This window comes from Salvelinus fontinalis, chromosome 4 (assembly GCF_029448725.1).
Source record: "Salvelinus fontinalis isolate EN_2023a chromosome 4, ASM2944872v1, whole genome shotgun sequence".
NCBI lineage: Eukaryota > Metazoa > Chordata > Actinopteri > Salmoniformes > Salmonidae > Salvelinus > Salvelinus fontinalis.
In genome coordinates, this window is record NC_074668.1 from 75684283 (window position 1) to 75710961 (window position 26679).

The 26679-nt window shown below is 42.4% G+C and overlaps 1 protein-coding gene across 4 annotated transcripts in view; it reads left to right on the plus strand.

The window, feature by feature from the left end:
• Nucleotides 1–26679, plus strand: part of LOC129854408 (tubby protein-like) — a 114080-nt gene that overhangs the window by 43372 nt on the left and 44029 nt on the right. The window contains exon 1 of one of the 4 annotated variants that reach the window (XM_055921420.1): nucleotides 24732–25345. The exons of the other annotated variants lie outside the window; for them this stretch is intronic. Coding sequence (XP_055777395.1) covers nucleotides 25308–25345 — 38 coding nt within the window. The 5' untranslated portion in view covers nucleotides 24732–25307. Of the gene's footprint in view, nucleotides 1–24731; nucleotides 25346–26679 lie in introns of those variants that run through there. 4 annotated transcript variants of the gene reach the window in all.

Here is a 26679-nt window from a genome sequence, read left to right on the forward strand (position 1 = left end):
AGCATCTCTTTGCTCCATGTCTCCACTCTGCCCACGCAGGCCTGCTAAACACACTGTCGTTCAGGCCTAGCCTGCTGGTTGGGCTTCCTGCTCCCATGCTGCTTAGGGGCTGAGAGAGCACAGAGGCCTTCCTGGCCGACACACTCACACCACGCGCTGCAACATGCTGATCAGTGTTAGTACAGGGAGATGTGGTTGGCTACAGTAATTGATATATTTTCTACATGCATTCTGCAGGTGATGGGGTCCTATTGGCATTACTCTGATGATGGAGGAATATTCTTAGCTGTAGGACTCTGTTCATCTACAGTATCACCCACACATTGTGACAGTACATCTGTTATGGTCTCCTGCAAAGCCCCAGCTCTGTGGAGTTTGGAGCTGAGAGGGGGTGGGGGTTTATCAACAAAGAAGAGTGAAGTGTGAGTGCTCACTTTATCTCTTTCTCTGTATCTCTCTCTCTCTCTCCTGCTGTGTGTTCCTGCGGAGGACCTGGCATGCAGAGGTCCAGCTGGCTTGGTACCACATGGCTGCCCTACACCTCAGCAGGCTGGCCGGCTGGCAGGCAGTACTTTGCCATTACCGGGGATCTCCGTGACCTTCACAGGTGTCCTGTTACACTCCACTGATGCAGCAGCAGCCCTGCCATACCACACACACACACACCTGCTCTGGGCAGGCTGATCTTCCTTCACCCTGGCCTGCAGTATTCCCCATAGGGGACTGGGAGAAGGGACAGTGAGACCTAAACAGGGACAGAACCTATCCTAACCTACCGCTGGGTTGGAACCCCAAACACACAAGTCTGTTTATCCCAGGCAGCACACAGTGTGAACACCCAGGGAGGGAGATAGGGGGAAGTTGTCCTGCTGTAACAACCATGGAACACATTGCTACTTTCAGATGCATTATCCTGAAGCATTTTTTGCATATGAATAGAAGGGAGGTTGTGCATGTGAGCTGTGACACACACAGCCCCAGCCTAGTTCTATCTAGGGAAGAGGGAGATAGGAAGGATGTTATTAGTGTTACCATTGCATTGATCTGTGTTGCAGAGTAAAAATAATTCTATAAAAAGCAATAGCCATCCATCACCATTGGGTGGGATTGACTGATCAAGCTGATCCTATATTGTTGAAAAGGTTGCTTAGCTCTGACATGACCACTCCATTCAAAAATAGAAAAACAGATTTAGCTTTTCCTAGTGTGCTCATTTATCCCATGTGGGTGAAAACACCATTGATTCTGATGAATTAATGGCTCCATGAAACAGACTACAGACCACAGTATAGTACATCACTACAAAGCAGTATAGTTTGTGGCCATTGTGTAGTGGTGGGAAGCAATTATGCTAGCCTTGACATTTGGTGCACCGACTTCAAATCACATTTTATTTGTCACATGCGCTGAATACAACAGGTGTAGACTTTACTGTAAAATGCTTACTTACGAGCCCTGTCCCAACAATGCAGAATTAAAAAGTAAGATATTTGCAAAAAATAAAATAGGAAATAGTAACACAGTAAAATAACAAGACTATATACAAGGAGTACTCGTATTGAGTCAATGTGCAGGGGTACGAGGTAGTTGAGGTAATATGTACATGTAGGTAGAGGTAAAAGTGACCAGGCAATAAACAGAGTAGAAGGGTGTGTGTGTGTAGAGCCGGTGCAAATAAAAAGGGGTCAATGCAAATCGTCAGGGTAGCCATTTGATTAACTGTTCAGCAGTCTTATGGCTTGGGGGTAGAAGCTGTTTAGAATCCTTTGGGCCTAGACTTGGCACTCCGGTACCGCTTGTGGTAGCAGAGATCACAGTCTATGAATAGAGTGGCTGGAGTCTTTGGCAATTTTCAGGGCCTTACTCTGACACCGCCTGGTGTAGAGGTCCTGGATGGCAAGAAGCTTGGCCCCGGTGATGTACTGAGCCGTACGCACAACCCTCTGTAGTGCCTTACGGTCGGAGGCCGTGCAGTTGCCATACCAGGTGGTGATGCAGCCAGTCAGGATGCTCTCGATGGTGCAGCTGTATAACTTTTTGAGGATCTGAGGACCCATGCTAAAATCTTTTCAGTCTCCTGAATGGGAATAGGCGTTGTGCCCTCTATGACTGTTTTGGTGTTTGGACTATGGTAGTTTGTTGGTGATGTGGACACCCAAGGAACTTGAACCTCTCAACCTGCTCCACTACAGCCCTGTCGATGAGAATGGGGTGTGCTTAGCCTTCCTTTTCCTGTAGTCCACGATCATCTCCTTTGTCTTGAACATGTTGAGAGAGAGAGGTTGTTGTCCTGGTACCACACTGACAGGTCTCTGACCCTCCCTATAGGCTGTCTCATCGTTGTCGGTGTTCAGGCCTACAACCGTTGTCGTCTGCAAACTTATTGATGGTGTTGGAGTTGTGCTTGGCCACGACGCAGTCATGGGTGAAGAGGGAGTACAGGAGGGGACTAAGCACGCACCCCTGAGTAGCCCCCTTGTTGAGGATCAGTGTGGCAGATGCGTTGCCTACACTTACCACCTGTGGGCGGCCTGTCAGGAAGTCCAGAATCCAGTTGCAGAGGGAGGCATTTAGTCCCAGGGTCCTTAGCTTAGTGATGATCTTTGAGGGTACTATGGTGTTGAATGCTGAGCTGTAGCCAATGAATAGCATTCTCACATAGGTGTTCCTTTTGTCCAGGTGGGAAAGGGCATTGTGGAGTGCAATAGAGATTGCATCATCTGTGGATCTGTTGAGGCGGTATGCAAATTGGAGTGGGTCTAGGGTTTCTGAGATGATGGTGTTGATGTAAGCCTTGACCAGCCTTTCAAAGCACTTCATGGCTACAGTTTTTAGTTTTTGCTTGGAAGCAGGAATCAGGAGGATAGAAATATGGTCAGATTTGCCAAATGGAGCACAAGGGAGAGCTTTGTACGCCTTTCTGTGCATGGAGTAAAGGTGGTCTTTTTTTCCTCTGGTTGCACATGTAACATGCTGGTAGAAATGAGGTCAAACGGATTTAAGTTTCCCTGCGTTAAAGTCCCCGTCCACTAGGATCGCCGCCTCTGGATGAGCAATTTCTTATTCGCTTATGGCCTTATACAGCTCGTTGAGTGCGGTCTTAGTGCCAGCATTGGTATGTGGTGGTAAATAGACAGCTACGAAAAATATAGGTGAAAACTCTCTTGGTAAATAGTAGGGATGTGCAATATATCGGTGAAACTATCGGAATCGGACTATATTAGCTAAAAATGCCAACATCTGTATCGGCCGATGTCTGTCTAGTTTAACGCCCAATGTGCAAAACTGATGTAAAAGCTGACGTGCATACCTATATAACGAAGATACATGACGTAATGACGCCACGTAAAATGTTGAGCCTTACGTGCAACACAGCCCTCCTAAACTAGCCCACAATGTCTTCTGTGTGGATCGAGCAGTCAACAAGTCAAGCAGTCATTTGAAAGAGTAACAACATTTCAACGAGACAACTCAAAGGTGAAAATCATTAAAGCCAAGATAATGGAATTCATTGCCCTTGACAATCAACTGTTCTGTCGTGGGTGATGTTGGCTTTCGCCAACCGGTCGAGCACTGGTTAACACTACCAAGTGCGCTATTCTTCCGATGTTGCCCTACCGGAGTTACACAGTAATAGCGTCACTGCTATTAGCTTCACGACATACATACTATGGAACGCTGTTTGTGTCTTTGTGCATCAGAAAAGATACAGTAGCACTGTCAAATCTGTACAAAAATGTCAGCAAACAAGCAAACGCCACGAACGATGTGTTTACAATACCGCATTGGTAATAAAGCATAATTTGTTCGACTGCAACTTCTGGGGTAGCTAGCTTTAGCTTGGTACTGTCGTGTCTTTGCTATCATTAAATTGAAGACTTATAGTTTATATCAAAGATTCCTGTAATTAGGAATTACGCGATCAACTGATTAATAACGTAACTAATTAACTATGAATTTGGGGGCACCAAGGAAAAATATTCGGATTACAAAGTTATCATTTCCTAAAATAACTTTTCAGATATTTTATCTGATCAATTAGTCTTCGAATTAATTAATTATTTACTTTACCTCACGTTAGTCTCATTCCAAACGTCGTAAATTGTTGGTTATCTGCACGAACCCAGTCTTCACTATGAGTCATCCATACATCAATTGTCTTAAATCATTTATTTATTACTAACTAAGTAATTCACAGAAATGCATAAACAAACGAACAAACTTAAAATGGTTACATGAAATGATGGGAGAAATATGCCCTAGTGGGCTGAACCGGCATGGCGGCTTGTTAGACAAAGGGAAAATTGGGGTCGACTAAGAAGTCACTACAGAGTTCATAATTATAACAATTGACATGCTAATCCTTTACACATGAACGCTCACTCATTCGGGAACAACTGCAATCAATATATATATATTTACGCTGTGTGTCGTCTTGATCGCTGGAGGAAAGTTAGTTTCTGTTGGAGATTCGTCTGTCTCTGTCTTGGTTATTGTGGATAGTTCAGAGTGACATTCGTTATAGAATGGATGTTTCGGCGGTTGTCTTTCTTCGCGTTCAATGATACCGAATTCCTAGCTGCAGACTAGTAGTCAATATCAAAGACTTGTTCTTATTCGTCTAAGAGTTTAACCACGTGGTATGGTTAAAGATTCAGCAATGGTACTTAACCTTCGTTCTCCTCCTATGGAGAAAAAACATGGTCTGCTGATAATTTCTCAGAGTTGGGTTTTATTCGGATTGTAGAAAGGGGCTGTCCCAGGATGTCTGACCCAACTGGCTCAGGGGCGGGTCCTCGGATTTAGTTCAAATCAAAAGGGATTTGTATTTTTCTTCATTAAACAGTCCAAAATCATATTACACAATTATACAAACAGTATCATACTCACTCATTCATTTTATACCACAATCAGATGTAAACCTCATATCTGAGGTTATTATATAAACAGCGGTATGGTAATGTAGCCACACAGTCTCCCATGAGTTTCCCACGTGGTGACAAACGGGCATGTCAATAGCTGGAATCTTCAACGATTTTTTATACTTTTTCCGGAACATGAAATCTGTTCGTACCTCAAGCTCTGTGAGGTGAAAGAAACCTCTTTGTCCTGAAAGTTTACCCTCTCTCTAATACTGTTTGGCCATGAGGAGATTCTCAGGAATTTACAACGTCTCTCTGTGACCACAGCATGGGTTGTAGGGGGCAGGGAGAGGCAGGGGGGGAGGGGGATGGGGCTTGCTATACCCAAGCAGGCAACGTCATGACAGTACCTAGCTAGCACCAATACAACCAGCCTGAAAACAATGACCAGTAAAAACAGCAGTCATTTTCATTATTCTTAGCAATGATTTAGGAATCCTTGTGAGTAGGTATTGTTGTTTGCCTATTGAAATTTGAATTTCAGTTCATGAAAATAAATAGCTAGCCAGCTACTTAACACTGTTACCCAAAGCTAACGTTATAAGCAGCCAGCTAGCTTCATCTGGCTAGACCGTTTATGTGTTGTGAAGCTAGCCACAATAAGGATTAGGCACAACAGTGGAATTTCCGGTTTGCCTTCAAAATAAAAGTATATAATTGACAGTGATGCAAATGAATACAAATAGTAGAATTATGCCATATACCTTATATTTTGAAGGCTAACCGCAAAGTCCACTATTGTGGCTAATCCTTATTGTAGCTAGCTTCACATAGATGGGTCCGACCACCATTAATCAAATAAGAACTGTCTTATAAATTAGGGTTATTTTAGATGATGACACCTAGCTATATAGTTAGCTAGTTAACTATAGATACTGAAACAGATTATGTCGTTTTGCTATGTTTTTGGGGAAGAACATTGTTTGCATCCATGAGCTAGCTAGCTTTTTTTTATGATCAGCACTGTATGTGCGTGAGACAACTTTACCTACATCATAGCATACGTATCGATGAATCGTTGTGACATATGAAATACGAGTGATAGTGTAATCAATGTGTAATAACTACGAAAACATTTATGAACGCGTTAAATGATTATGTGACGTGCAGTCATATTCAGGTCCTGATTGGTCAACAAGCTTATTTGACACGTCAAATAGTATCTTTTTTGACACGCAAAGACACAAACGGCGTTCCACAGAAATCCTGGTTGAGAATGAAACGACTGAAGAAATGAACAACGAAACAGCACAGCAAGTAAGTGAAAGAAATAGGTTTTGATTATGTTTTACTGGTAATGGGGACATATGTAAATACCAACAAAATAACTTTTTGTGTGTGTGTGTGTGTGTGTGTGTGTGTGTGTGTGTGTGTGTGTGTGTGTGTGTGTGTGTGTGTGTGTGTGTGTGTGTGTGTGTGTGTGTGTGTGTGTGTGTGTGTGTGTGTGTGTGTGTGTGTGTGTGTGTGTGTGTGCGCGCGTGTGCGTGTGACCTTTATTTAACTAGGCAAGTCAGTGAAGAACAAATTCTTATTTACAATGACAATCTACCCCGGCCAAACCCAGACGACACTGGGCCAAATGTGCGCCGCCCTATAGGACTGTGCATTAGACTGCTGTGTGTATGTGTTAACTATTTAACTGTACTAGAATGCTTAAAATGCAGCTAACATTTTAAATATCAGTTATCGGTATCTGTTTTTTGGGGGGGGCAAGGAAAATCTCGGATATCGGTATCGGCCAAAAATGTCATATCGGTGCATCACTACTTTCAACACCATAGTCCCCTCAAAGATCATGACCAAACTGAGCACCCTGGGACTGAACCCTTCCATCTGGAACTGGACTTCCTGATGGGCCGGCCCCAGGTGGTGAGGGTAGGCAACAACACCTCCGCCACGCTGACCCTCAACACAGGGGCCTCACAGGGGTGTTTGCTTAGTCCCTTCTTAAATCACTCACCTCAGGGGTGTGTGCTTAGTACTCCCTGTTCATCCCTGACTGTGCGGCCACGCACGACTCCAACACCATCATCAAGTTTGCTGATGACACGACGAGTCATCCTACAGGGAGTAGGTCAGAGACTTAGCAGTGTGGTGCAAGGGACAACAACCTATCCCTCAATGTCAGTAAGGCCAAGGAACTGATCGTGAACAATAGGAGAAAGAAGGGAGAGCACGCCCCTATCCACATTGACAGGACTGATGTGGAGCGGGTCGAGAGCTTCAAGTTCCTTGGCATCCACATAAGGACTTAACATGGTCCACACAGTCGTGAAGAGGGCACGGCGGCTGAAAAGATTTGTCATGGTCCCTCAGATCCTCAAAGTTCTACAGCTGCACCATCGAGAGCATATTGACTAGCTGCATCAGTGCTTGGTATGGCAAATGCACCACCCTCAACCGGAAGGCGCAACAGAAGGTGGTGCTGACAGCCCAGTGCATCACTTGGGCCGAGCTCCCTGCCATCCAGGACTTCTATATCGGGCGATGTCAGAGGAATGCCCGAAAAAGACTGCAGCCACTCACGCCATGGACTGTTCACTCTACTACCATCCAGCAAACGGTATCAGAGCATCGGCTCTTGGATCAACAGGCTCTGAGAGAGCTTCTACCTGCAAGCCATGACTGCTAAATAGTCAATCAATGGCACCCGAACTGCACTGACTCCATCTTGTACTGACCCTGCGCACTCACTAGACTATATGTACACACATACACTCACTCACACACTATATTGACACTCCGACACAAAGCCCACACACAGTCACATACACTTCATACGCACACACAACACAAACACACATACATACATTTTATTATGAACAAATACAAAAACAGAAATATACAAACAAGAGTACATTAACCTAACAGACAGGGATATTACATATCAAATACATTTTCAATATGTCTAAAAGTTTCATGGTGGGGTTTGCTTTTTTGTTTTTAACATTTAAATTCTATTTTAAATAATGTGAAGAGGGGTTTGTTCTCTGCCCACTTCATTTTATGGATAAAGAATATTCCATGAAAAATAAACAAGTGAACAATGAAAGTTAAATCAGGGTCCATATCATTTGGTTCAAAATAAAACATAATATCAGAGTCTCTCAGATTAACATTAATAGTCATTTCTTTTCAAATAAAATCTTCTAACTCACTCCAAAATCTTCTGACATAAGAACAGTCCCAAAATAAATGGTCAAGAGTTTCTGGGTCACAACCACAAAATACACATTTGTTGTAAATAGCTATTTTAAATCTGTGTATAATAAAGGTCCGTGTATAATAATAATCTGTGTATAATAAGGGTAGATTTTATGAATGAGTTTGTATGATACTTCTTTCACCTTATTAGATATACAATATTTGCCAGACAACAAGACTTTGTTTCAGTTCACTTGTCCTAGGGCTGTATTCCAGTACATTTTAGTAACATTTTAGTAAAATCTTGACATAGTTTTCTTATATACATGTTATTACATTTACAGTTTAAAATGTCAACTCCTTCTAGTTGTATTGAGGCTACAAAATCCTCAACAATTGCACTTGGAATATTGTTATATTCTCCTAAAAGAAGAATAACAACAATTTGATACTCCTCATGAGTGAATGTAACATTGTGTGTTCTCATGAATTCTGGATAATCATATAGTTGTTCATCATTATTCAACAATTGTTTAACCCAGATAATGTTTTTGTCAAACCAGTTCTGGAAAAACAAAGACTTGTTTATGTATTTTATGTCTTTATTATTCCAGATTGTATACCTATGTGAGGAAAAATTGTGTTTGTACGTGAGGTTCCAAGTTAGAAGTACTTGTTTATGAAAGTCAGCAAAGTTAATAGGGATTTTACCCACATCAAAGTTGCATTTGAGTAAGAATTCTAGACCACCAATCTGTTGGAATATTAAATTAGGGATTATATTCTAAATGCAATCCTTATTTCTTAAATAGTTTTGTATCCATTTGATCTTGAAGATTATATTAGAGGTTTTAAAATACAGAGCATTCAACCCTCCCTCACTTTGGGTGCTACATATTACCACTTTTCTTAAATAATAAGGTTTATTCCTCCATATGAAGTTAAATAATTTAGTATTAACCATTTTAGTTACTGACAAAGGAACATCCAAGGCAAGGGAGGTATAAACTAATCTGGACAGACCTTCAGATTTTGACAAAAGTACACATCCAGATAAAGAAAGATCTCTTAATAACCAGGAGTAAAATCTCTTTCCAATTTTCTTTCCAATATGAGAGAAATTTAAGTTGGCCCTTTTTCTTTCTGATCTTTGGTCATTTTAATACCAAGATACAGTGCCTTGCAAAAGTATTCACCCCCCTTGGGTTTTTCCTATTTTGTTGCATTACAACTTGTCATTTAAATGGATTTTAATTTGGATTTCATGTAATGGACATAAACAAAACAGTCCAAATTGGTGAAGTGAAATGAAAAAAATAACTTGAAAAGTGGTGCATGCATATGTATTCACCCCCTTTGCTATGAAGCCCCTAAATAAGATCTGGTGCAACCAATTACCTTCAGAAGTCACATAATTAGTTAGATTGCACACAGTATAGATCTCAGTATATATACACCTGTTCTGAAAGGCCCCAGAGTCTGCAACACCACTAAGCAAGGGGCACCACCAAGCAAGCAGCACCATGAAGACCAATGAGCTCTCCAAACAGGTCAGGGACAACGTTGTGGAGAAGTACATATCAGGGTTGGGTTATAAAAAAATATCCCACGGAGCACCATTTAAATCCATTATTAAAAAAGTTTAAGAATATGGCACCACAACAAACCTGCCAAGAGATGGCTGCCCACCAAAATTCACGGACCAGGCAAGGAGGGCATTAATCAGAGAGGCAACAAAGAGACCAACGATAACCCTGAAGGAGCTGCAAAGCTCCACAGCGAAGATTGGAGTATCTGTCCACAGGACCACTAAGCCGTACACTCCACAGACCAGGCCTTTACGGAAAAGTGGCCAGAAAAAAAGCCATTGCTGAAAGAAAAAAATAAGCAAACACGTTTGGTGTTCGCCAAAAGGCATGTGGAAGACTCCCCAAACATATGGAAGAAGGTTCTCTGGTCAGATAAGACTAAAATTGAGCTTTTGGCCATCAAGGAAAATGCTATGTCTAGCGCAAACCCAACACCTCTCATCACCCCGAGAACAACATCCCCACAGTGAAGTATGGTTGTGGCAGCATCATGCTGTGTGGATGTTTTTCTATCGGCAAGGACTGGGAAACTGGTCAGAATTGAAGGAATGATGGATGGCGCTAAATAGAGGGAAATTCTTTAGGGAAAGCTTATAGAGACATACCCCAAGAGACTTGCAGCTGTAATTGCTGCAAAAGGTGTTTCTACAAAGTATTGACTTCGGGGGGTGAAGAGTTATGCATGCTCAAGTTTTCTGTTTTTTTGTCTTATTTCTTGTTTGTTTCATAAAAAAACATTTTGAATCTTCAAAGTGGTAGGCATGTCGTGTAAATCAAATAATACAAACCCCCCCCAAAATCTATTTTAATTCCAGGTTGTGCCTCTGTGCCCACCTCCCCCCATTAGACACAATCAATACTGGGTAGCAGCCAACACTCCCATTTGTATTGAATGTGACACACACACACACACACACACACACACACACACACACACACACACACACACACACACACACACACACACACACACACAGTTGTAAAGCTGGGAGATGTAGTACTCAGCTTGAAATAAGGAAGCCTCTGTTTGTACAAATCCCTTACAGGCACCCTCTGAAACTGCCTCTTGTGTTTCCGCCACCACCCCATCACTGCCAATTTAGGTTTCTGCTGGATAATATTTGCATGTACAACTCCTGCTTTAATGAAAGCGCATGCAGAATCCAGCTGAATCCTCCTCCGGCTGCTGTACTTAGTGGTAATTAGAAGCATATGGCATCTAGCTACAGTGCCTAGTGAAAGTCTACACACCCCTTGCACAGTTATCATTTTGCTGCCTTAAAATTCAATCTAAAAAGGGATTACATTTGATTCTGTGTTGTAGAGTAAAAAGCTATCTATAAAAAGCAATAGCTCTCCATCACAATGGTGTGGGATTGACTGACCAAGCTGATCCTATATTGTTGAAGCGGTTGCTTAGCTCCTACATGACACCTCCATTAAAAAACAGACAGATGTAGCTTTTCCTAGTGTGCTCATTTAGCCCATGTGGTTGAAAACACCATTGATTCTGATGGATTAATGCTATTAATGCCACCATGTAAACATACAGCAGCGTAGACCACAGTATATCATTATAGAGCAGTATGGTTTGTAACCATGTGTAGTGGTAGGAAGCAATAATACTAGCCTTGACATCACACATGGAATGGCGCTGACAGAGAGGGCTGCCTTGCTTCTCGCTCTTAGGAAACGTTGCAGTTTTGTTTTTTTATGTATTACATTGTTAGCCCAGAACATTTTTGATGTTATTACATACAGCCGGGAAGAACTATTAGATATCAGAGCGGCGGTAACTCACCAGCACTATCAGCATTATGACTAGGAATACGAATTTCCCGAAGCCAATCCTTTGTTCGCACCCCCAGGGCGATTGAACTGATTCCAGAAGCCGACCCAAACAACGCTGGCAAAGGAGTGGTATTAAGAGCAGTCCTCTAGTCTTACTTAGGAGGCGCACACACCACCCATCGCTTCCGAGTATATTACTTGCAAATATTCAGTCTCTGGATAATAAAGTTGACGATCTCAGGGCGAGGGCTTCTTTCCAGCAAGACATCAGGGATTGTAACATACTCTGTTTCACAGAAACATGACTCTCTCGGGATATACTTTCTGAGTCCGTCCAGCCAGTTGGGTTCTCAGTTCATCACGCAGACAGGTATAAATATCTCCCCGGGAAGAAGGAGGGTGGGGGTGTATGTTTCATGATTAACGACTCATGGTCTAATTGTGATAACATACAAGAACTCAAGTCTTTTGTTCACCCAACCTAGAATACCTCACAATCAAATGCAGACCGTATTATCTCCAAAGAAAGTTTTCTTCGGTTATAGTCACGGCCATGTATATCCCGCCTCAAGCCGATACCACAACGGCCCTCAAAGAACTTCACTGGACTTTATGCAAACTGGAAACCAGAAATCGTGATGCTGCATTTGTGGCTGGGGATTTTAACAAAGCAAATTTGAGGAAAAGGCTGACGAAGTTCTATCAACATATTGACTGTAGAACTTAAGCTGCTAAAACACTCGACCCCTGCTAGTCCAACCTCCGGGATGCCTACAAGGCCCTCCCCCGCACTCATCCTTTCAGCAAATCTGACCACCACTCCATTTTGCTCCTCCTTTCCTGTAGGCAGAAACTCAAACAGGAAGTACCCATGCTAAGGACTATCCAAAGCTGGTCTGACCAATAGGAATCCATGCTTCAAGATGGTTTTGATCACGCGGACTGGGATATCTTCCGGGTAGCTTCAGAGAATAACATCGACGTATATATTGACACGGTGACTGAGTGTTTTTTTAATTAGGCAAGCCAGTTAAGAACATATTCTAATTTACAATGGCGGCTGCCTAACTGCCTTGTTCAGGGACAGAAAGACAGATTTTTACATTGTCAGCTTGGGGATTCGATCTATTAACCTTTCGGTTACTGGCCCAAAGGGTTTAACCACTAGGCTACCGGCCTCCCATTTTAGGTTATCAGGAAGTGTATAGGAGATGTACCCACTGTGAACATTAACCTACCCTAACCAGAAACTGTGGATAGATGGCAGCATTCGCGCAAAACTGAAAGCACGAACCACCACATTTAACCATGGCAAGGTGACTGGGAATATGGCAGAATACAAACAGTGTAGTTATTCCCTCTTCATGTCAATCAAACAGGCAAATTTGTCAGTATCGAGACAAGGTGGAGTCGCAATTCAATGACTCAGACCTGAGACGTATGTGGCAGGGTCTACAGACGATCACGGACTAAAAAAGAAAACCAGCCATGTTGTGGACACCGACATCTTACTTCCGGATAAGCTGAACAAATTCTTCGCCCGCTTTGAGGATATAACAGTGACACCAACGCGTCCCGCTACCAAGGACTGTGGGCTCTCCGTGGCCGATGTGAGTAAGACGTTTAAGCGTGTTAACCCTCGTAAGGCTGCCAGCCTAGACGGCATCCCTAGCTGCGTCCTCAGAGCATGCGCAGACCAGCTTGCTGGTGTGTTTACAGACATATTCAATCTCTTCCCTATCCCAATCTGCTGTCCCCACATGCTTCAAGATGGCAACAATTATTCCTGTACCCAACAAAGCAAAGGTAACTGAACTAATTGACTATCGCCCCGTAGCACTCACAATTAGTTCAGTTACCTTTGCTTTCTTGGGTACAGGAACAATGGTTGCCATCTTGAAGCAAAAAAGCAGTCATCATGAAGTGCTTTGAGAGACTAGTCAAGGATCATATCACCCTCTACCTTACCTGTCACCCTAGACCCACTTCAATTAGCTTACCGCTCCAATAGATCCACAGACAATGCAATTGCATAACACTGCACATTGTCCTATCCCATCTGGATAAGAGGAATACCTATGTAAGAATGCTGTTCATTGACTATAGCTCGGCATTCAACACCATAGTACGCTCCAAGCTCATCATCAAGCTCGAGGCCCTGGTTCTGAACCCTGCCCTGTGCAACTGGGTCCTGGACTTCCTGATGGCCCGCCCCCAGGTGGTGAGGTAGGAAACAACACCTCCACTTTGCGTATCCTCAACACTGGGGCCCCACAAGGGTGTGTGCTCATTCCCCTCCTTTACTCACTGTTCACCCATGACTGAGTGACCAAGCATTCCTCCAACTCAATCATCAAGTTTGCAGATGACACAACAGTAGTGGGCTTGATTACCAACAATGACGACTCAGACTACAGGGAGGAGGTGAGGGCTCTGGGAGTGTGGTACCAGGAAAATAACCTCTCACTCAACGTCAACAAAACAAATGAGATGATCGTGGACTTCAGGAAACACATCACCGGGGGCAAACTACCTGCCCTCCTGGACACCTACAGCACCCAATGTCACAGGAAGCCCAACAACCACCCACGCCACTGCTTGTTCACTCAGCTAGCATCCAGAAGGTGAGGTCAGTACAGGTGCATCAAAGCTGGGACAGAGAGACTGAAAAAACAGCTTCTATCGCGAGGCCATCAGACTGTTAAATAGCCATCACTAGCACATATAGGTTGCTACCTACAGTTGAAGTCGAAAGTTTACATACACTTATGTTGGAGTCATTAACTTGTTCAACCACTCCACAAATTTCTTGTTAACAAACTATAGTTTTGACAAGTCGGTTAGGACATCTACTTTGTGCATGACACAAGTCATTTTTCCAACAATTGTTTACAGAGAGATTATTTCACTTATAAATCACTGTATCACAATTCCAATGGGTCAAAAGTTTACATACACTAAGTTGACTGTGCCTTTAAACAGCTTGGAAAATTCCAGAAAATGTCATGGCTTTAGAAGCTTCTGATAGGCTAATTGACATCGTTTGAGTCATTTGGAGGTGTACCTGTAGATGTATTTCAAGGCCTACCTTCAAACTCAGTTCCACTTTGCTTGACATCATGGGAAAATCAAAAGAAATCAGACGAGACCTCAGAAAAAAACATTGTAGACCTCCACAAGTCTGGTTCATCCTTGGGAGCAATTTCCAAAAGTCTGAAGGTACCACGTTCATCTGTACAAACAATAGTACGCAAGTGTAAACACCATGGGACCACGCAGCCGTCATACCGCTCAGGAAGGAGACTCGTTCTGTCTCCTAGAGATGAACATACTTTGGTGCGAAAAGTGCAAATCAATCCCAGAACAACAGCAAAGGACCTTGTGAAAATGCTGGAGGAAACTGGTACAAAAGTATCTATATCCAGAGTAAAACGAGTCCTATATCGACATAACCTGAAAGGCCGCTCAGCAAAGAAGAAGTCACTGCTCCACAATTACCATAAAATAGCCAGAATATGGTTTGCAACTGCACATGGGGACAAAGATCGTGAAACAAAAATATAACCTTTTGGCCATAATGACCATCGTTATGTTTGGAGGAAAAAGGGGGAGGCTTGCAAGCCGAAGAACACCATCCCAACCGTGAAGCACGGGGGTGGCAGCATCATGTTGTGTGGGTGCTTTGCTACAGGATGGACTGATGCACTTCACAAAATAGATGGCATCATGAGGATGGAAAATGATGTGGATATATTGAAGCAACATCTCAAGACATCAGTCAGGAAGATAAAGCTTGGTTGTAAATGGGTCTTCCAAGTGGACAATGACAAGCATACTTCCAAAGTTGTGGCAAAATGGCTTAAGGACAACAAAGTCAAGGTATTGGAGTGGCCATCACAAAGCCCTGCCCTCAAACCTATAGAAAATGTGTGGGCAGAACTGAAATAGCGTGTGCGAGAAAGGATGCCTACAAACCTGACTCAGTTACCCCAGCTCTGTCAGGAGGAATGGGCCAAAATTCACCCAACTTGTGGGAAGCTCGTGGAAGGCTACCTGAAACGTTTGACCCAAGTTAAACAATTTAAAGGCAATGCTACCAAATACTAATTGAGTGTATGTAAACTTCTGACCCACTGGGATAGTGATGAAAGAAATAAAAGCTGAAATAAATCATTCTCTCTACTATTATTCTGACATTTCACATTCTTAAAATAAAGTGGTGATCCTAACTGACCTAAGACAGGGAATTTTTACTCGGATTAAATGTCAGGAATTGTGAAAAACTGAGTTTAAATGTATTTGGCTAAGGTGTATGTTAACTTATAACCTCAACTGTATATACATAGACTTTAAATCACTGGCAATTTTAATAAACGGAACACTAGTCACTTGAATAATGTTTACATATTTTGCATTACTCATTTAATATGTATATACTGTATTCTATACTTTTCGACTGTGTTTTAGTCTATGCCACTGTGATATTGCTTGTCCTATATTTAGAAACTCCGCAAAAAAATAAACGTCCCTTTTTCAGGACCCTGTCTTTCAATGATAATTCATAACGATAAACGGATTCGCGTTTATCGTCGAAGGAATGAGCATTACACCGAGGCCTGTACTCTGGAGCAGGGTTGATTTTGGAGGTGGAGGGTCCGTCATGGTCTAGGGTGGTGTGTCACAGCATCATCGGACTGAGCTTGTCATTGCAGGCATTCTCAACGCTGTGCGTTACAGAGAAAACATCCTCCTCCCTCATTTGGTACCCTTCCTGCAGGCTCATCCTGACATTACCCTCCAGCATGACAATGCCACCAGCCAAACTACTCTGTGCGTAATTTCCTGCAAGACAGGAATTGTTAGTGTTCTGCCACGGCCAGCGAAGAGCCCGGATCTCAATCCCATTGAGCACGTCTGGGACCACGTCTGGGACCCCCCCCCCCCCCCCCCCACAGAAATGTCCGGGAACTTTCAGGTGCCTTGGTGGAAGAGTGGGGTAACACCTCACAGCAAGAACTGGCAAATCTGGTGCAGTCCACGAGGAGGAGATGCACTGCAGTACTTAATGCAGCTGGTGGCCACACCAGATACTGACTGTTACTTTTGATTTTGACCCGCCATTTGTTCAGGGACACATTATTCAATTTCTTTAGTTTATGTCTCAGTTGTTGAATCTTGTAATGTTCATACAAATATTTACACATGTTTGTTGAAAATAAACGCAGTTGACAGTGAGAGGAATTACATTTTTTTTGCTGAATTTATATTCTTAATGCCATTCCTTTACTTAGATGTTTGTGTATTGGGTATATGTTGTGAAATTGTTAGATATTACTTGTTAGCTATTACTGCACTGTCGGCGCTAGAAACACAAACATTTCGCTACACCCGCAATAACATCTGCTAAACACGTGTATGTGACCAATAAAATGTGATTTGATTTAGTGCAATGCCTTATGTAGCTGAATGACACTAGTCTGTCACATGTCTTGATCTATGAAGCCCCACACAAACCCAAACTAAATCCTACTCTTGGCTGTGATGACAAACACCTTGTGTTGATGGACAGACATTACTACAGTTTCCTTGACCTAATGTGTTCCTTTTGGTAGATGCTATCTGATGAGAAGTGGAGGACAGAACTGAGTGCAAATAGACTGCAGGTGTATAAGTCAAGACATAACAGTCAGTTTCAGTAAAAGGCACACAGACGTTTGTGTCACACAGTAGAAGCTTTGTGGACTTTTATGCGTGTGCCCCCCCCCTATTCTCCCCCCCTTTGAGGAGTGCACCATAAAAGTGTGAATGAGATTTGAATGTCAGTCGAACTGAACACAGTCACATTAGACCCAATCAATACTGGGATGCAGCCAATGCCCCCATTCACTTCCTGTTGAACACACACATATATGCGCACACACACATACACACACACACATACACACACACACACACACACACACACACACACACACACACACACACACACACACACACACACACACACACACACACACACACACACACACACACACACACACACACACACACACTGTTGTAAAGCTGAGAGATGTAGTGCTCAGCCCGAAATAAGGAAGCCTCTGTTTGTACAAATCCCTCACAGGCACACTCTGAAACTGCCTCTTGGGTCTCTGCAACCACCCCATCACTGCCGATTCGATTTCTGCTGGATAATTTTTGCATGTACAATATATGCAGTTTACAATTGGCTCATTCATCCCCCTCCTCTCCCCTGTAACTATTCCCCAGGTCGTTGCTGCAAATGAGAACGTGTTCTCAGTCAACTTACCTGGTAAAATAACGGTAAAATAAAATAAATAAATAAAAATGCAGTAATGAAAGCGCATGCAGAATCCTCCTCTGGCGGCTGTACTTGGTGGTAATTAGAGGCATATGACATCTAGCTACAGTGGCTAGTGAAAGTCTACACACCCATTGCACAGTTTTCACATTTTGCTGCCTTAAAATTAAATCTAAAACGGGATTTAATTCTATTTTTTTCTACTGATCTATATACCCTACTCCACATTTTAAAATAAAGATAATAGAACATTTTCTAAATGAATTAAAAATAGAAACGATGATGTCTTGATTGCATTAGTACTTGGTTGAAGCACCTTTGGCAGTGATTACAACTGTGAATACTTTTGACTAATACTGCCAACTTTGCACCAATCTTAGGGCAACATACTGTATATACATTGTTTTTATCAAAATTGCTCAAGCTCAGTAAATTTGGTTGGAAATTGATGGACAGCAATATTCAAACCGTGTCTCTAATTTTCAAGTAGGACTGTGACTGGACCCCTCAGGAACACTTAACACTGCTTGGAAAGCCATTCTGGTGTGTCTTTGGCATAAAAATATGTGTAATTGTCTGGTTGAAAAATAGAACTCTATTCGGTTAGGTATTCAGAAGACTACAACAGGTTTTTCTCTAACTTTTTACCTCTGCTTTGCTACTTTCAGATTTATTTTGATCCTGACAAACTGCCAGTGACCAAGGGATGAAACCGGTTCAGGGAACAGAATCGAAAACCGGAAAATAACTAAATTATATGAGGTACAGAAACCAAACCAGAAACGAAAGTGATCTATACTGTTCCGGAACAGAGCTGTTGTTTTAAAAGCATGGGAACCGGTTAATAACGTTAATTTATGCTCCGGGCATTTCTTTCCAGTCCCACAAAAATCGCAACAAAGCGCCTATGCAAAGCCCTCACTCTTTAGGCCTACCTGTAGAACAAAAAAAATCTCTGCATCCCTGACAAGAGTGGCCAAATGGTGTTTAGTATGCCCAGTAGCTCTGCAAGCATGGAGAGGATATTCTTCATTGCTGGCCTGCTCTCAAGGCACCATCACATGAGCCTGAAGCCACAGACTTTGTCCAAACTCGTTTCAAAAAATTATTTCAAAGGCACTGTAGACTGAGCCTAATAAGGCATTTTTTGTTACATTTGTATTTATTTCTTAGTACTGTAAGTCTCACAGCCTATATGCGCAATTTATAGACTATAATGACTTAATACAACGATATGTTGTTTAAATGCTGAGCGCTTAACATCCCTGACTCCCTACCAGCCTTGTGTGTCGCACTCGCAAATGCTTCACAATGTATTACTTTGTAGGCTATAATTGAAATAATATAGCCTAAATAATTAATTTTCTTAGGCTCTCTTTTTATGGCTCCTGACCTATTTAGTGTTTATATGCTGTTTTAATTTGACTTTTGCCTATTTCAAATGATGAGTGCTTCTTTACATTCAATTATTCATGTTTATTAAAATACTTATCATTCAAATCATATGGTTTTATTTCTATACTTCAAAACAAAATGGTAGGTCCAGGTAGTCAAAACAATGGATGGATGTTGGTTAAATTGTGAGTGCGGAGTGGTTTTTAGTGGAGCGGTTGGAAAGGAGGTGGAGTGCTGGAGCTGAAGCAGAGCTCCATGAGCAATGCTCAACTCAGCTCACACACACTTTTTCACTAGCTAGCTAGTTACCCAACATTTGCTCTGGTCCAACATAAACCAACTCGGAAGTTCAAAGACATTCAAAGTTCCTTCATAGAAGCCACTCTTCTGTTGGTATAATTATGTGGGCCAAATTCAGATAATACATGTCATAACAAGATTCCCAGCGCTTCAAGGCAAGTTTTTTCCATCTTCTCTCCTCCCCCTCAAAATGTCATTTGCATCTCGCACTCTACACTTTGACACTGTGTGTGTTTTGTCTTTCATTATGGTTAAACCACGCTGTTACTGAAAAATACTTTTTGCTGTTAATGACTTTCCTACACAGATTAAAATCGCTAACCCGCTCCATATCAAGCTGCTTTATCCGCACTCATTGGTGAAGTAATTTAATGTTGAGCTAAATGTATTTTTTTGAAATTATGATTTGAGGTTTAAAAAGGAACAGAAAAGAACGACATAAATCTGTACTTTATTTGGTTCGATCCAGTTCAGAGCTTTATTTTGCTGGTCGGAACAGTGGAGCGGAACAAAAAAAATTGTTCTGTTCAGAACAAAAGGATTGGACAATAATTTTGGTTCCAACCCCTGTGTCACGTTCGTTTTAGAGATGGATTGAACCAAGGTGCAGCATGTTAGGCATACATCTTTCTTTTATTTAAATGACATCGAAAAAACAACAAAATACAAAACGAACGTAAAGCTACATGCAGTGCAGAAAGCAACTACACACAAACAAGATCCCACAAACTAAAGGTGGAAAAAGGGCTGCCTAAGTATGATCCCCAATCAGAGACAATGATAGACAGCTGCCTCTGATTGGGAACCATACCCGGCCAACAAGAAATAGAACAACTAGAATGCCCACCCAAATCACACCCCGACCTAGCCAAAATAGAAAAATAAGAAGTCTCTCTAAGGTCAGGGCGTGACACCCTGCCAGTAACAAACATACCCATAACATGATGCTGTTGACAAAAAATACATACCCATAACATGATGCTGCCACCAAAATACCTGAAAATAGAGGGTTGCAATCTGTGATGTATTGGATTTGACCAAAACAGGAAGTTTTTAATTTAAGACAAAAATTACATTTCTTTGCCTTGTTGGCTTGCAGTATTAATTAAGGGCCTTGTTGCAAACATAATGGATGATTTAGAATGGATTTTGTAACACATGCTTTCTTCCTTTCATTTTGTCATTCAGGCCGGTAATGTGGCGTGAATATAATGTTGTCAAATCCTCCTGTATTTTCAAGTATTGTGGTGGCAGCATCATGTTATGTGACTGGAGTGTTTGTCAAGATCAAAATAAATATAAAAAGAGCAAAGTCCAAGTAAAAAGTTAGACCTGCCATACTGTAGTCTTCTGAGTACTTAATCCTGGGATAGTTCATTTTTTTCAGGGGTGCAATTACAGACATTTTAATGCCAAAGACACACCAGAATGGCTTGCCAAAAGACAAGGTTTGAATATTGCTGTACATCAATGATTCCCAATCCAATTTACTGAGCTTGAGCAATTTTGACAAAAACAATGGATATTTCTTGCTCTAAAAGTTTTGTAATGTTGGTAGAATCTTATTCAAAGTTATTCACAGCTGTAATGACTGCGAAAGGTGCTTCCACCAAGTATTAACTGGGGTGTGAATACATATGCAATCAATATATCTCCATTTTATTAGTTTGGAAAATGTTATAGAAAATTGTAAATTAACCAAAAATTATATCACTTTGAATCCAATTGAATCCCTTCTTAGATGGCAGAAAAATATGAAAACTGTGCAGGGGGTGTGTAGACTGATATCAGGATGATCATACTACTTATATCTTACTTAATCAATGATTCAAGACCAAGTTCTCAAGCCTGAGGGCATTTCTGTGGCCATTAGCTGTGTTTGTGTTTAAATCTATTTATATTAGTGGGGGGCTAATTCTATGACCTGTATATAGGGCTGTTTTTAGTTCTAAAGTAATCCCTAGACCCATTAAAGGGCCTTGTCCTGGCTGGTTGGTGCTGGGCAGAACTGAACAATCAATTGATACCTGATTGAGACAGAAATCCAGGGATTTGTTTTAAAGCAAACGGTGACAGGTCGACAGCTCTGGTTGGAATATGTAATGTAATCAGTGGGATTTTAAGAGGCTGTGTCTTCAGAAACATAATGCTATTGTGTTTTCCAGGTGTGAAGAGGTGTTATCAACAAGTTTTGTGTCTAATTCCTTCAGAGTACTGTAATACTTGTCTCTCTTAGCAAGATTAATTAGTTAGATATTGAAATGTCTTATGTCTTCAATCAGTTGGATAAGCAGGTTGGTCACATGCTGTTTTCCAATTACACAACAAAACACACACACACACACGTGTGCGCACACACACACACAGACACAGACACATTGACAATGGTGAAAGTGGTTTATCAGAGAGCGTGCATGGCATGTCCTGCATGCCTGATCAGACTGATGTATTATTAACAGTGTGGCTCCTCTTCTCCAGAACTAAGCTCTGCAGCTGTGCATCACACTGACTGTCTGACTGGACCAGATATTTGAAGAGACCATGCATGTTTTACCCATTTTCAAAGGGAATCACATCAGCAAGGGCCCAGGGCACAGGACCATTATCACAATCACTGATCCTGCCATCCTCCAGTTTCCACAATGCCTCTGGACAAGCCTCTCACAAAGGTCTGTTTTGGAACAATCTAATTGCTCTGGGTAGTTTATAGTGTTAGTCTTTTAATGATATAACCATGATATGAGACAGCGCCTGAAACTTTTCTCATTGAATTGATTCTGTCCAGGGCTTGTTTGACATATACTGCAGTATATTACATTTCAGTCCTTGGAAAGTGTATGTGAGGGTAAACAAGAAGGGAGGGAGTCTGGTAGCAGGGGCGCAGTGAGAATTATGATGATGATGATGTGATGGCTAGCAGGGATGGAGGGCGATCAGCGAGGGAGGGAGAGTGATCAGGGAGGGAGGGCAATCAGGGAGGGAGGGAGGGAGGGTGATCATGGAGGGCAATCAGAGAGGGAGGGAGAGACCAGGGAGGGAGTCTGGTACAGGAGGCACAGTGAGGATGATGATGGAACTAAAGGGGCCCCCTGCTGTCTGTCATCTACCTGACCAGATCAGCCCCAACTTCAAAGGGCTCCCCCTCTGGCATCAAATATTTACCAGCCTGCTGTGCTTACACCTGCTCTGAGAAGACGAGAGGAGAGTAACTCGTCTGTCTGTGCTCTTAGACATCACACATTTATAAAGTACTGCACTCATCCTGATGGACTGATGTTAGTAATGTCAATGACAGTCCCACTTTACTGTCATGCATTTAGAAATGTGTTCACAGTGTTTTATCACTGTGCTGCAGATTGCTTAGCCTATGTTTAGTGTTGAAGTACAGTCCAGTGGTGCAGACAGACTATTATGGCTGAGCTTGATGATGAGGATGGTGATGAAGATGTAGCTTATTTTCAACAAGCCAATATGTCAGAAGCACCTTTTTATTAGCGCTGTTGCCTAGCGAGAGTTGTCATATGGAGCAGCCAAGCCCTCAGAAGATCAGAGTATGTGGATCTCATGCTATACAGCATAGGAGGGACAGAACATGTTGTACTTACTTAGTATCCCTGCACATTATACATATGGTTCTGGAACTGACCCTGTATACAACATAGTATGCTTACTTACTGTATCGTGTTCTTCTTATTTTTATATCTCGTGTTTTTGTTCTACCTTGTTATTTTTAGTATTACACTGTTGTTGATTACTGCATTGTTGGGGTTAGAGCTGCAAGAAAGGCATTTCACTGACGATATGCTGGTCCTAACTTCCCCAGGGCCCAGGCTTTCTCTGGATCGGCTTATTTCACTGACGATATGCTGGTCCTAACTCCCCCAGGGCCCAGGCTTTCTCTGGATCGGCTTATTTCACTGACGATATGTTGGTCCTAACTCCCCCAGGGCCCAGGCTTTCTCTGGATCGGCTTATTTCACTGACGATATGCTGGTCCTAACTCCCCCAGGGCCCAGGCTTTCTCTGGATCGGCTTATTTCACTGAATTTATTTTACCATGACTGTTATTTACCTCCATTTTATATTTGTTGCTGAAGCCTGGATGTGTTGCCAGTCAGTTCTGTGTTTCCCAATACACCAGTGTACCAATGAACAGTAACCTGCAGATCAGTGATGCCTGTCATTGAGGCATACCGTAAATAATTGAGAGAGAATGCTGAAGCGCCCTCAATACTGCCTGCACTGCCTCTGACGTGTTAATCTGTCACATGACTCCAGTGACATTTATTTGACTAGCATTGTGTGCTATCGTGAATAATAAACAGTGAAAAAGAAAGCAGATGACAGTATATCATGCCATAATTTATGTGCACGCTATCTGTATCAAAAGAATAGTCTCATCTGCACCGCTCTGACCTTGTTGGGGAAAATACATGCATGTTTCCCCAAGCATCACACATGCCTCAGCATAGCACATCCCTAAGATGGTGTGTGTGTGCTGAGTGGTTCAGCAAAATGTCTGTCAGCGGTGCTGAATATCAGAAACAATGTCCAGGTTCACTGAATGTACACTAAATCAAAGTGACTGAATGTGACCGTGATAGAGATAAGCAGGAAAGAGCACAACATCCCCATGATGAAATATAGTTAAAACCTGTGGATGTTGTGGTGAAAATACAGTATACGGAAGGGCATTTTTTAACCATATAAAACCGGATATTCACCTGGTCAGTCTGTCATGGAAATGGCAGGTGTTCTACACTCAGTATAGGTTTGACAGAGAGAGCAGGCTGGTGGATCAGATTAATAGTTTATATATTCTATTTTGAAATTAAATGTTTATTAAACACATCTGATTTGCATTTTTTTAAATACATTTTTCAGATTGCTGATTTAAGCCAACATGGAATTGCATCAATAAGCAGTTTTAAGGGAAATATATTTGATTGATTTAATGTTTAGTAATAACCATCAGAACCCACCAGGGGTGGATGGGTGGGGGGCCAGCAGATGTGTGTGTGTGTGTGAGAGAGCTGGAGAGAGAGAGAGACTGAGGCAGTCATTATCACAGACAGACCGTGTGTCTTTGTCTGGAGCATGTTAAATGACTATTACAACTTCTCTGTACAATCATGTGTTAATAACATTCACTCTCAGAGAATGAATAAATCCTGTCTCAGAAAACACATCTGAGTCCATGCTTTAGCAGCTAGGTGTGTGTGTGTGTGTGGGGGGGGGGGGGGGACTGGAACACTACGGCTGAAACATTAAAGCAGCAAGACAAAAGAGAATCTCTGGTACCTGTTTCCTCTGCCTTGCGGCTTGGTGCTCGATCCCACTCTAACTGATGCTCACGGAGAGATAGTGTGAGAGAGCCAGAGTGCGAGGGATAGAGAGAGTGATAGAGCGATAGAGAGGTGGAGGAGAGAAGTGAGAGAGCACTGAGAGCGGGAGTGAGAGCAGAGCAGGGTGTGAGAGAGATAGAGCACGAGAACTAGAGAGAACGCGCACGTGAAGGAGAGGAGACTGAGAGAAGGGGGTTGTTTTATGTGTGCTGCTCGTGTGCATGACTGAGGAGCCTTCCTGCCTGGATCGTTAGTCATCTCCAGCCCCAGAGCTGGGCTCTGTGCTCCATTAGGCTGTACTGACTGAGGAACACAGGGACAGACAAACAGAAGCTGGTGGACTTTGAGAGGGCTGTGCAGAGGATGTGCTGGCTGCGTGGGCTCTGTCGCCGTGATCGCTGTCGCCAGACCCCTCAGCTGCCTCTGCCTCGCTCGGCTGCTATCGCAGGCCCCCCCTTAGCCCAGCACTCGGAGGACATCAGCAGTCAGTGGTAGAGAGATGAGCTCCAAGCACTCTTCCGACTGGATCCCCTACAGGTACAGTGCAGTCCTCTAGGTGCTAGTCAAGACTCCAAAGACCACAAGAGAAGGGAGTGTGTTGATGTTTGTGTGTACAAGTGTGAATAGCTATGCATGTTCCAGCACTATTAAGGATAGAGAGAATAAAGGATAACACTTGGGTGCGTGCTTGGAAGTTTAGATTGTTGACATCGATTGACCCTTCGCTAAGACCCGCCTCAGAATTTTGGGCAACCAATCGCAGTGCTCCAATGGATAGCAACTCTCCTTGAGTCTGACACCTCAGTCAAGCTCACAGGAAAAATAGTTTTCTTTCAGATATAAATTGTTTAAATGGTTAAATAATTGAACAGTGCAGCAGGGATAGTACTAGCTACTGTGATTCCTGAAATGCAGAGCCTCTTGGAGTATTTTTCGAATCTGAAATTATTTGTTTGCTTGCTCAGCTGGTTAGTTATCTGTCTCATTGACTACAAAATATTGCTAACGCTAACTAGCTAGCCACTTAATATAACTTGTTTTCTCTAAATGTATGTTAGCTAGCTAAGGTAGCCATGTTGTTAATACAACTCCCAACTGCAGTCAACATCAGGATACGATTTGAGAGCACTAGCTAGTTTAGTTCCAAAAGTGAGCTGCATCCCAATATGGGGTCCAGAGTATGGGCGAGTGGGTGTGTCGAAGGGAATGTAGTGGGCGTGTGGAAAGGAGTGGGTGTGTCGAAAGCGCTCTGCTATAGGTTAGACGGTTTTGATTGGTGGTGAGTTTTTTTTTTTTTTTCTTCCCCCATACAATTACCGCACGTTTAGCTACCGTACCGCGATAGTTTGGACTTTTGTTTTTAAGCCAGAGGATTAACCTGAGTCATATTTCACTGTAAGTTTTATATAAATAGTTATACATTTTCAGTTATAAAACTGATGATTGTTTATTTTTGATTAAATGTATTGATGGTTGTACTGTTGTTTTATGCGTTGTATGTGTGTGCTTCCTATGACTGTCACCCTGATATTGGCTACTAGTTAGCTACTTCGCACACTGTTGCCGGACAGTAGTGCTTGTCAAGCGGGAGCAAAGTGCACTGTGTCCTGGTGTTGCCGTTCATGCCCTCCCCATTGAGTAGTAGACTGTATGTACATTATGTATGTATCTAGATAGTTATCAATATAGGCTGCTATCCTAATATAAAATCATGCGAGAGAAAGAAATGGCCACGTTAGCTACTGCCGGCGGTTATCGACATGTCGTACAGTCCAATCAGCCATGCAAAATGGTCTTGAGTGGCAACAAATCTGCCCAATTAGCTGATTTCCTTTCCATACACCCACTACTTTCGACACACCAACTCGCCT